This window comes from Oryza brachyantha, chromosome 7 (assembly GCF_000231095.2).
Source record: "Oryza brachyantha chromosome 7, ObraRS2, whole genome shotgun sequence".
Taxonomy (NCBI): domain Eukaryota; kingdom Viridiplantae; phylum Streptophyta; class Magnoliopsida; order Poales; family Poaceae; genus Oryza; species Oryza brachyantha.
In genome coordinates, this window is record NC_023169.2 from 18,226,844 (window position 1) to 18,239,245 (window position 12,402).

Consider the following 12,402-nt stretch of genomic DNA (forward strand, 5'->3'; position numbering starts at 1 on the left):
TTCTCTTTTGTGTTTCACGGCACCTGCGTTCTGTAATGTATTTAGATGAATATTTCATCGATCGATAACCCATCAAAAATTTATAAATTGGCCAAAGCTTGGAACAGCTAATTCTCAATCTTGGTAGCATCAAATTTTCAAATTGATTAAGCTCGATTTCCATGTGTTTCTCTATGATGCAGGCCGAATATTGCGAGTTTCTCCTAAGAAAACTTGCAAAGCTCGTCAGATCTTGTGAAACCAATCTTACAGCATGCTCCAAACTTGTAATGCCAGGGCAAAAGATGTTCAGACTTGTAGCTAATTGCTATGTGCTAAACATTGAACATTTTAACAATTGAACTAGATTATGTATTCACAAGATCACCGAAAGCCCCGGAATTCAGATGGTGGCACCTTAAGCTAGTTTCTGCCAACATCTTTACATCGCATGGTAACTCGGCAACTACATGTATAAAACAGCATACAAAATGACGTACACAGTTGAGGGGATTCAGCTCAAAACAAAGCCTGTCTGAACCAGGATAGAACTGCAAGCATGATCGACAAGGGAAGCAATCGATCCGATTTTAGACATAGTAGATCATGCCGACTTCGACGAGGCTGATGTGGGGTATGTGCAGCGCCACCGCTGGACCCCGGCAGTTCTTGCGCAGGAACGAGTAGGCGTAGTCGATGGCGAACGTCTTGAGCAAGTTGGAGTTCTTCCTCGCCTTGACGTAGGAGTGGCCGATGATGTACGTGACGCCGGCCTCCTTGGCGTCCAGCAGGTCGGCCAGCTCGCCCCGCACCTGGGGGTCGATCCGGTCCTCCTCCGCGATCTCGAACCGGACCCTGCGACGCCGGCTGAGGCCGCCGGACTCCTGCTCGTAGATGGACTGCAGGCTCCGGAGCGTCTCCGACCTGCTGCTCCTGGTTAGGGACGTGCCTGCAGCCCCGTCGCTGGAGTCCCTCATCACCAGCCCGGTGCCGGTTGTGTCCTCTGTGTGGATGACGGCCATCCTCCCTTCGGAGGATTCGTAGCTCCCAGATGAGGCTGCCTCCTCTGCTTCCATTTGGATGAACTTGGCAATGCTCATCACCAGGTGGTTCTCGAAGTTCTCGTCATCTTTCTGCACATCTTTGTAGCCATACCTCACGATGCACCGGTACATCCGGTACTCCCTGGGGCCGATCCTTCCTATGAGGTACCGTTCGTCTGCAGGAACGAACGGGACAGGCACTGACTTGACGCAGACGAAGACCAGAACCTGGTGGAACGCAGGCAGATTGGTGACGAAGTGCGAGAAGATGGAAGGCACCCCAGTGACCAGCTCTGTGTAGATGAGGCCGATTCCAGGCACCCGGACGATCCCAAGGCTCGGACCAAGTGTCAGTATCCATTTCATCGAAACCTTGTTTTGGAGATCAAACAAGTACTTCCTCCGAGTGCCATAGTGCCATACGTACATGACGAGCATGAACACGAATGCAAGTGCGATTGGAGCCCATCCTCCTTGAGGAATCTTGATGACTGATGCTGATAGGTAGACGGCTTCGATTGACCCAAACACCACGACAAATAACAAGGCAAGCAGTATGTTTTTTTGCCACACAAATATGATAACCAATGCCATCAACCAGGTGGTAACAAACATCACAGTGATACACGCAAGACCTGAAATCAGCAGAGGAAATGAGTTGCTATGGTAATAGCATAATGCTAAATACAGCATGCAGAACTCCTTTGTTTTTATTTTAAAGAAACAGATAAGAAAGCTATCATCTCTCCTAGTTCAAAAGGATGCCAGAATACATTGCATGCATCGCCAAATTAAGGCCCTGTTTAGTTAGGGAAAACTTTTGGATTTGGTTGTCACATCGGATGCAGAAACACATTTGAAGTATTAAACGTAGTTTAATAACAAAATAAATTACAGATTCCGTCAGAAAACTGTGGGACGAATTTATTAAGTCTAATTAATCCATCATTAGCACATGTTTACTGTAGCACCAAATTGTCAAATCATAGCGTAATTAGGTTTAAAAAGATTCGTCTCGTAATTTACACGCAATCTGTGTAATTGTTTTTTTTCATACATTTAATACTCCATGCATGTGTCCAAACATTTAATGTGACAACGTAAAAATTTTTGTTTTGGGAACTAAACAGGGCCTAAGTTGAAGTTGAAGAGTGTCACTAGGAAGTAGTGACCATCCAGAAAAGTAGCAGCTGGTGCACCTAGTACGCCCCATGAGGAGGATATATGAATCCAAATCTGAATTACAAAATTGTTGTCAACTATAATTAATAATGCACATTCCTTTAAACTTTTAATTATTCAACATTAGAATATGAATTTAAATTTACGTAACATGGTGGTAATACGGGATAATGTGGTCCTAAAACAGTACTATAGTCCATATATACTACTGCAGTGTTGAAGCTCTGAATTTACAAGTACTATTTGCTCAGCTACTGTGGTATGAAGATATGAACTGGTCAAATTTACAAGTATAAAGACATGGTCAAACTTACCATAAGCATTTCCAATAAGTGTCGTGTCACGGAAACCAAGTGTCACAGCTAGACAAATAACCATCAGAATCCAATTAATCTCAGGTATGTAAATCTGACCATGGATCCACCTTGATGTATGCACAACCTTAACCCGTGGAAAACATCCCAAAGCAAGACATTGCTTAACGATTGAAAAGGTTGCCGATATGATAGACTGGCTACCCACAACAGCAGCAAGAGTTGCAATGACAAACACTGGCCAAAACAGAGGTCCTGCAAAGATGTTGCACTATGAGTGAGAATCTTGTCAACATATGAAGCAAAGTATTCCAAAAATATGCTTGGAGTTGTGAAGATTACCTGGTACAGATTGGTAAAAACTATTTTCTACAACTGACGTGTTTTTGGAAAGATATGCTGCCTGCCCCAAGTATTGCAGCACAAGACAGGGATAAATGGCACCAACAAAAGCCAACTACAAGCAGGACAATAACTGGAGTCACAATGAAATAATGGTAAACACAGCATTAATATCTTAGGATGCAGTATGTGTGCCCAAAAACAATAGAAAAATCATGTTGCAACTAGCAAATCACTTGTGTATCTCTCCATACCCTAATAGACGCTGCAGTGAAGTGGCCAAGATCAGCAAACATAGCTTCAGTACCTAAATATTACAGAAATTATTAGGAAAACCATGCACTAAAATTGTAAGGTAAATTGCTTGATTCAAATAAAAGGGCTATCCAAATTTCACCTGTCATAGCAAGAAGTACTCCTCCAAGAGAAAGCCAACCATCTTTTCCAGTTATTTTGAAAAACTTTACAACATAATGTGGAGAAAGAGCCAGACATATTCTGGGATTCCAGTGGATGATATTATAAAGCCCAATCGCACCAATGCTCAAGAGCCAGATAACAACAATGGGGGCAAACATAAATGCCACCCTATGAGTTCCTCGGTGTTGCAGCGCAAACAGGCCAACAAGCACAACACATGCAATGAACACCACCCAGCCTGTAAAACAGCAAGTTAGTTAAGGTAGTGAAACCATTGAAAGAATGAAAATCCTAATAATGGCTGCTGGTATTGGTAAATGCACTAAAATTCTAGAAAGCTTGTCTGCTCTCCCAACAGAAAATTGAATAGTTGAAAATAAAAAAGAAGAGGTATAAACGGCTAAATCTATATCAACTGTTGCAGCCTGCAAGTTCACGTGGCATCAAGGTCATAGATGACTAGATGAGACAAGCATGATCCTAATATGGCATCCAGATTTAAAACTGTAATCCATGGCAAACAAGTGCAGGACATAAAATCTCAAATGTCAATATTTTTTTATTTCCAGTAACATGAGATGCAAGACTTACGATGGGAGCACATCGAGATTATTTGGAGAAAACCTTCAGTTACTTACAGGTAACTTGACAAACACAGGCTACTCACCAAAGTTTTAGAATTCAATAATGCTAGATGGTTTACTTGAGTAAATGTTCCGAATTTGTGTAAATAGATAAACACGAGAATGAACACTATTTGTATTCAAAGAAACACAAAAGTCATGTTATTTCTAGGGGAAATATCTCTAAGGTGGCTTACAAACTAAGCCTTGTTTTTTGAACTACCACATCAGAATCAGACACATGTACATCTCAAAGCTAATGCAAAGTCCAGATAATTCAACCTGTGGTTAACCAAAAAAACAGGTAACTTACCCATAGTCAAATAGTTTGTGACAGTATATAATGATTAGAAAATACAAGCAATATGGATGGATCAATTTCTTAAAACAGTTAAAGATAACATGATGATTGGAAAACACTGGCGTTAGGGACAATGTTGATCAAATTTCTTAGCAACATAAGCAGTAGGAAAGACAATGCTAGGCATACCATCTGGTATTCCTCCTGGGGCGGGGTCCTTTAGCCCAGAGATGGCTGACAGGACTGCAGTAGGCACAACAAGAGAATTTAATAACAAATCATCCAAATGAAAAGGCGTGCGTTGAATAGTTAGAAAGACAAAGCTAACAGACATGTCCGGCATACCAGAGATGGCAGGTGTGAAGGCACCATCACCTATCACCATGCATGCACCAAACAGAACAAAAAGAAGTAAACAGGTCCGCAGCTTCTTGTGCTTCTCCAGAAATCTTTTAAATGGAGAGGAAGCAGTGCCACCAACTCCAGGCTGATAATACGTTGAAAGCTCTTCATCTGCTGATTGCTGGTTTGGAAGCAGACTGAACTTTGCATGCCTACAGAGAAGTGAGTATAAAGCAAATGTCCCACCTACATAAACAAAATTACAGTCAATCAGAAGCATGGTGGAGATGAGTACTTAAACTAACTAACTTGATAGTGCATGAATTCGTTAAAGAATTCATCAACATATTATGACAATGACAAATGTCAGTTGTTGGTGGTTAAAGAGCATGATCCTTTCTCTAGTCCTGATCAGCTAAGGAAGATACACTGATATGCATGATCGAAACTTTTAAGACTTCTGGGAGTTGAAAAAACACAGTTAGTGCTATTAAGTTACTCACCTTCCCCATTATCATCTGCACCCAATACAATTACGATGTACTTCAGCAATGGAAGAAGTGTCAAAGTCCAAAATATCAGCGAAAGCAATCCAAATATTGTTGCTTCATCACGATAATCATTCAGCCTCCCGGATAATGCACTTTTGAAGACATAGAGGGGGGATGTACTCAAGTCTCCATACACCACACCAAAGCTCTGAAAGGCTAGCAGAGAGACAGTTCTACAGTAACTTTTCCACTGGTCCTGCAAAAGAACAACCATCAGTACAGAGAGCATGTGATTATGAATAGGGAAATTTGATGGTCCGAGAAAGAACCTCAATGTACCAAATTTGTAGTGCAAATGTTTTGTAGCTCGAGGTACATAAAGTACCTAGAGGTACCATGTTTTTACTCTAGGAAACATGGTATCTTATGGTACTATTTCAAGGATGAAAAAAAATGCTATTTTGAATAACCATGAGATTATGAGAACCGGTCAGTACGGTTCGGTACACAAAACAGCAGAGAATGCAGATATGGGGGTGATGCTAAGTCAAATTTACACTGACGTTGCCTAAAACTGGGCACATATTATTAATTCGATAGATAGCTTAAGACTTTTGTTCTATGAAGACAAAAAAAACAACTGAGATCACGCGAATTTTCGAGATTAAAAGTGGTGGCTGTAAACGTCTCAATAAAAAATTGTGATGCCATGCGTCAACACAGCAAAATTTGTAAAAATGTACTAGTGGCCAACCCCAACCATAAGAAAGACGCAAACGCGAGCCACAGCACAGTTGACTTGATTCAATTACCCCGTACATGGTTCTACATCCAAGCTGGCACCCAGTTTCGGTGAATTTAAGTTTAAGCGAAACAAGTTCACCGAATCAATCAGCATGGCCCCGCCATCTGCTATGCGATTCCACGCTGTAAACCGCGAAATCAAAATCGAACGAAGGTTTGCTGAACCCTCGCGAAATCAAACGCAGTACGAAGGAAGCAAAATCGAGACGCGTCCGTATCACCTCGAGCGATGTCAGAACTCGAATCACTCGCAGAGTCACAGCACACAACCAATCGCACTATCAACACACACACAAAAAAAAACTCACAGCGGATTGGATTGAAATGGGGAAAACACGGCCCCTTCTCGAACCCAAGCAAAATCCGATCCACCACTGGAGACGACGACTTCGGAGCAGGGAGATGGACTAGGGGAGAAGCTACCTGCCGCGCGGCCGGGCCGACCTCTTCGTCCATTGCGGAAACCAAGCGTGACGACGCCCCGCAGCGCGAAGCAGAGGCGGAAAGCTGACACCGCTACGACGACGGCAGCGGTGGCGGTGGGGCCCGCCTCGCCGGAGGGCCCGGGACAACGACGACGAGGGGGTCGGAAGAGGAGAGAAGCTTCCGCTCGCCGCGACGCCGCGTGGTTTTATACCGGAGGCAGGAGGAGGAGGCGGCGGAGGCGGCTCGCGCGATTGGTGCTCACGTCGCCGTCTCGAGGAACGCGTAGGAGCAGCGTCGCGTTGGTGTGGTGCGGCGGCGGGGGGAGGCGGAGGTGGGCGCGGCTGGGGGCCACCCGCAGTGGGTTTATTTTAGGGCGGGCAGTGACTGGCGCGTGGGGCCAGGGACGGGCGGTGACTGGCGTGTGGTGGGGCCAGAAAGGCAGTGAGACAGAGTGGTTTTGGACGCGCTCGTCTCGTGCCAGCCGGGCCGGGACGAGCCTGCTCGGTCGTGGCCTGGACCGTGGGGCCCACGTCACACGGCGAGCACGGGTGCATTTTACACACGAGCCCTGGTACAGATGGAAAAATAAAGGGAAATGCTCTGCCCCGCCGCTGCGTCCGGGGGCATTTAATTTTTTGTCACTCTTAAAAATAACACCTAACATATTTGTCACCCGCTGTCTATGACATGTGGGTTCTTATGTGTCTATAACATGTGAGCCCAGTGACAAATGTTAGCACCATTTCTAAGAATGATAAAAAGTTAATTATTCACCGCCCGCGTCGCCATCCTTCCGCTCTTCCTCCCGACCTCCTCGCCGACGACAACCTCGACGACTTCATCGAGACGGTGGGTGACGGCGGCACGATGGCAAGCGATGGGGCGGCCGGATCCGACCGTTGGCTGCAGAGACGGCGACGAGCCAATGACGGCGACGCGGCGAGCTCAGCAGGAACAGCGGGACGACAGGCAACTAGACCCAAGGCGGTCAGATCTAAAGCGTCCGGACGAGCTCTAGAGTTATAGATAAACCAATTAGAATCAAAATGTTATATAAAATGTAATGAGGGGGTAACTTTTTACCATCCGTGTCTAACGTAAGAACTAAGACAATTAAATTAATAGACATACATTTCTACATTTCTTTTAGTGCTCACAAAATTCATACTCCCTGTTTCTTTTCCCTAATTGATGTCGCTGAACTTTGACCATTCACTTATTTATTTTTTTTAGGTTACAAAAAATATAGGTATCCTTAAAGTACCTTTAAAAATAAAAACCACAACTTAAATAAAAATATTTTTTAAAAAAATTTTGCAGTAAAATGAATAATTAACGTATATATAAAAGTTAACCGTGTTAAATAAAAATATCAGAGGAAGTACTTCTAAATCATTAAGCTACACAAATACTGACTGATGTATTGTTTATACTACTGATGGTGATGTTGTTTAGTGATTTTTTTTGGACTAGTATATAAGTGTAATTAGCCAACATACTTTGTATTTTTTTTCCTGGATTCTATTTATGAAATTGAAGATTTTGGGAGAAGTTACAGACGTAAGAAACTCTTTCAAATAGGGCACTAGTCTTTATGTTCGCGAGTTCATTTGTGCTCTCAGCTGGTGAGTTACATACAAATTAGCCTACACTAAAACATTACTGGTATCCATTTGTAGTCCATTTGGTTATAAAAATTTGATATTTTGGGATAATATTTGTTAAGACTTTTCAAATCCCAAGGATCAAGCTGCATTAGAATATATTTAAAAATATAATAAGCTGATGGTATTGTTATCTACCAGGACGAAACTACTTATGTTATTTATTTTCAACCAAACATTTGAGAAATGTTTAATGATCGGAATTACATAATCTTAATTAATCAAATGTTGTTATAAGTGTCTTGATCAAATTGTTGAAACCTCCCAATACATTTACATGCACACCCCAATCCTACACCGCAAATATAATCTTGTTTCTTTAATATATCTACACGTTTATTTTACAGGTTCACCATCTTTATTACTACGAAATCCACTAACAACAGACAAAATTATAGAACCTAAGGTGAAAAAATAAAAGACACGACACAAATGCGTGATTGGAGCTACCTTTTCAGATAAGACAGGCAAGAAAGTGTTAAACACCAAATAACGTAACTGTTACGTGCGTGTACTGAACTCGAAAGTCCAAACATCCCATCTCAAAGGACGAATTGTGCAATTTGCTGATCGTTCATATTTTCTTTTTGGTCCAAGAGATGGCGTCCCATGCAACTCGTAAATTCCACTTATGTTTATAATTATAAAACAAAATTTAAATTTTTAACTTATATTTAAAGTTGATGTTGGTTTTTTTTTCGATTTTTCAACCTTATATTTTAGATTGCTAAAATATATTTTAGATTACTAATATATATATATATAAATTGTATCCATAAATTATTTTTTATTTATACATATACCGCCAAACAAACAAGAGAGGCCCTAACCACATTGTAAAAAATAATCCCAGCCACATAATGATCCATTGACCCTCATTATTCGTGCTATACTACTTTAATAACGGAAGATGAAGGTCGCATTAGCTAGATTGACTCAAAACAGAATCGCAAGGAAAAAACCAAGTCGATCCCACTATGTGATGGAATAGCCGCAATTATTGCATTAATATATGTCTAATCACATGTCATCTAAAAAGGACCATATGATCCTTTTCTTTTTACCCTTTTGACAGCGACCAGCAGAGCAGAGCTTAATTTACTCCTTGATTCTCTTATCTATCTTATCTATCTGTATTTTTTTCCTCTCCCCGTGAATGCTAAGAGGTCAACGTTTGATTTGTTTTTCAAAGAAAAATCCCGAAGGACATATTTAAAAGATAATTTATAAAATTTTTATATACATATTTTTATTTTTAGCAACCTAAAAACAAAAGCTGCAAAATAAACTACAATAAAAATCTTAAAATCATCTTCAAAATTAAGAGTAAAAATATAAATTTTGGGTTATAAGTCTAAACAGAAACAAAAATATAAGATCTATGTTTTATGTTTTATGTTTCCACTGATACTTTACGCGTGTACTCCGTGAATCGTCAATTAAGAAGTGATACGAGCAAGTGGACTAAGGCTAGTCTCAATGCATAATTTTATGGTATAGTTACGAAGGCTATAAACTATTTAACCGAGTCAAATAAGTTTTATGGCGATGAAACTGCTCTCTCATCTTATAAAACTGCCTCATTTAATAACCATGTCAAGTCAACATTGCTGATGTGACATTCTATTTAACGTGCATGATATCCCAGTAAAACATGCATTGATACCGGACTAATAAAAACCCGTTTCTATTTTCGTGGCAGAAATAATTAACCGGCTGCACATGTGTGTGATTCCTCTAACCGTGACACAAAACTCAGAGCGAAAATTCCACACGCACGGCGGCACGGGAAAAAAAACGGAGCTGAGCATAGCGGCACGTGAAGGTAGGTCACAGCTAACTCAGCAACGCAGCGCAAAAATCGTCTGGTCCGATGACGCGGAACCAAATGAGGATTAGTACGATACGACGAAGGAGGCGCTGTCGCGCACGAGACATGCGTGTCGTCGTCTATCTCATCTCATCCGCAGAAGCCAACCGCCGGAGCATCAGTTGAGCCGGGTTAGCTGACTGACCCATATTCTCATATCCCCACGCGTATCTTTTTAAACTGCTATATATAATATATCTTTTTTAACAAATAAAAATGTTAGTTTAAAAATTCATATGGATGTAAATTTTTAAAAAGTAGATACTATCTCCGTCCCAAAATAAAATTATTTTTCAGTTTTTTATATAGTGTTTTGACTTTTCATCTTATTTAAATTTTTTATTCTTCCTAGATGATAAAACATGAATACTACTTTATACATGACTAATTTTTTAAAGTTTTTTTACAAATTTTTCAAATAAGATGAATGATAAACGTTGGACATTGAAAAATAAAAAATGAAATTATTAAGGGACGGAGGAGGTAGTAACCAATAATTTATTAATTAATCACTTCATTTTTATATGATACCGTTGGCATGTTTGACCATTCGTCTTATTAAAGATATATAATTATTAATTATTTTGTTGTAATTTTAATTGTTATTATTGAAAATTTAAGTATACCTTGTAATTTTACATATTTAAATAACATAGATTTAAAAGTTAGATATCACGTAAAAAGAACATCGAGAAAGTATACGCTAACGTTCCAGCCCATTAGCCCCATTAGCCCAACAAAGAACGCGGTCATGGAAAATGCGCAATGGCCCGTTTCCGATAAGGCCCAGCGCCCGTGTCATCGGCAACGTCGCTGTCTTAAAAAATAAAAATAAAAACTCCGGTCATCTAAAGATCGTGACTAAAATTACAAAATTATTTTAGCTTGGTGTTTGGTCACGAGGATCCGTTTTTCCGTTCGGTCTCCAGTCATGACCGAACAAACCAATCAATTTCAGGGCATTTGCTATGATGGTAAAGTTGCAGGATAACAGTAACAGCATATAACACCAAAATAGCAGCTGTGACTTGAAAACATGCATTCAATTGTTCAAACATGATCATCTTTTCGTGTTTTTACGTATAAGTCAAATTTTGAACTTTAAAAGATAAACTATGGGTTTTTTTTCATCGTAGTTTATTTTCCAGTATTTACTTTTATATCTCTAATAACACGTATATAACAGTTATACGCATAAATTATTTTGTAATCGCTGACACTAACATCTCACTTATGATTAAAAATAAGCCAAAAGATAAGGCACACGTTTATTGCTCTTATTTGTTATATTTCAGTTATTTGAGTTAACCGGGGTCAAAAAACACTGGATTAAAGTTAGTTAGTCAGAAATGTTATGAATTTATGGTGAAAGTATTCCGTTTCGGTTTCGGATAGTTTGGTTCGGTTTTGAGAGATTGTATCCTCCCCTAGTTTAATTGGCCGGAGGTGCGCTCATCAGACAGAGTAGTCGGCTGATGACGCTGGTGCTGCTAGTGTTTATCCGCTCAAGCTTGCAGCTACACGCAGAGAGTGCCAGCCACGGATCACTTTGTTTGGAGGGTGATTTTGTTATCTGTGGACGTGAGCAATCCAGGAATCGAGAGGCTCTGGGCAGAGCCTTTCGACAGCGACGCGTGAATTCGCCGAGCGCAGTGTGGATTATAGGCCATGTGTGGTGCATTCATGATGTGGATTGATGCATCCCTTGATTGCTTGCTTTTAGGTTTTTTTTTTAATCTGGCACGGATGAACAAGTGTTGGGGAACTGAAGGTAATGCATCTCACCTGAAAATTGATCCAGGAGCTTGACTTTTGAGTGTGGTCAAATGTATGCAGTGTCAGATGTGTGCAGTGTAATGTACATGTATGTAAATTAGTTTTTTTTTTTGACTGGATCAACATGCTTGATATTGTGGATAATTTGTATGTGCGCAAATATATAATCAGATATCATAGATAATGCTGGCATAAAGCTATTTTCTATACAAATCAATATCATAAACCAATCATGAAAGCAATGATATCGTGTGTCGTCTTGAACATTGTGGCAGTGATATGTGACCGCAACTTTCGTGTTTATTACCTAGACAATCTTACCGTTAATTAGTTACTTGTATTTTGTAGTTTTTCTATATTTTTGTTTAGAAGAAGCCTCCATTTACAAAGTTGATCTCCCCCGTCTTTGCACTTTTGCCTATGATTATAAGTCAAAATTTGAAGTTAATTTTGAGTTTTTTTATTGTAGCTTATTTTATGACCTTGACTATTAGATCGTAAAACACATGTACTAATTTTTTCACTGATTATTTTTTATTTGCAAATATATTGTTTGAACTTTGTTAAAAAAACCAAACAACCACCCTGATATGGGTACTACTATAAACAGTAAACACCAATTGTCTTATACAACTAGTAAACATATATTTTAGGGTGTGCATGGCTCCCCTTCTTTCTAATTTATACTCAATTATTTTTCCTAGTTTGGTTAGAATGTAAAGAAAAATGCTTTAAAAGTCACATCAATATTTTTTTATGTGTTAGGGGAGTTCTAACTACGTCGAATGCAGCCTTCGATGGACACGTTATTGAATAAGAACTTGA

General features: G+C 40.0%; 1 protein-coding gene across 1 annotated transcript; it reads right to left on the reverse strand.

Annotated features, from left to right (window-relative positions):
• Positions 1-287: 287 nt before the first annotated feature.
• On the reverse strand, positions 288-6,496 carry LOC102703413 (potassium transporter 7). The gene is made up of 9 exons (XM_006658029.3): positions 6,265-6,496; positions 5,050-5,293; positions 4,550-4,792; positions 4,394-4,447; positions 3,258-3,518; positions 3,115-3,167; positions 2,861-2,975; positions 2,519-2,773; positions 288-1,657 (listed from the first exon to the last, which is right to left on the reverse strand). Exons 1-9 carry the CDS (start codon positions 6,295-6,297, stop codon positions 570-572), a joined length of 2,346 nt encoding a protein of 781 aa, XP_006658092.1. The 5' UTR covers positions 6,298-6,496; the 3' UTR covers positions 288-569.
• Positions 6,497-12,402: the final 5,906 nt, after the last annotated feature.

Coding starts and splice junctions, on each gene's coding strand:
- LOC102703413 (XM_006658029.3), bottom strand. CDS start 6,297: ATGGACGAAGAGGTCGGCCCGGCCGCGCGGCAG. Junction 3,168..3,257: donor AGTACTTCTTGCTATGACAG/GTGAAATTTGGA, acceptor TGTAATATTTAG/GTACTGAAGCTATGTTTGCT. Junction 2,774..2,860: donor TTTTTACCAATCTGTACCAG/GTAATCTTCACA, acceptor ACATCTTTGCAG/GACCTCTGTTTTGGCCAGTG.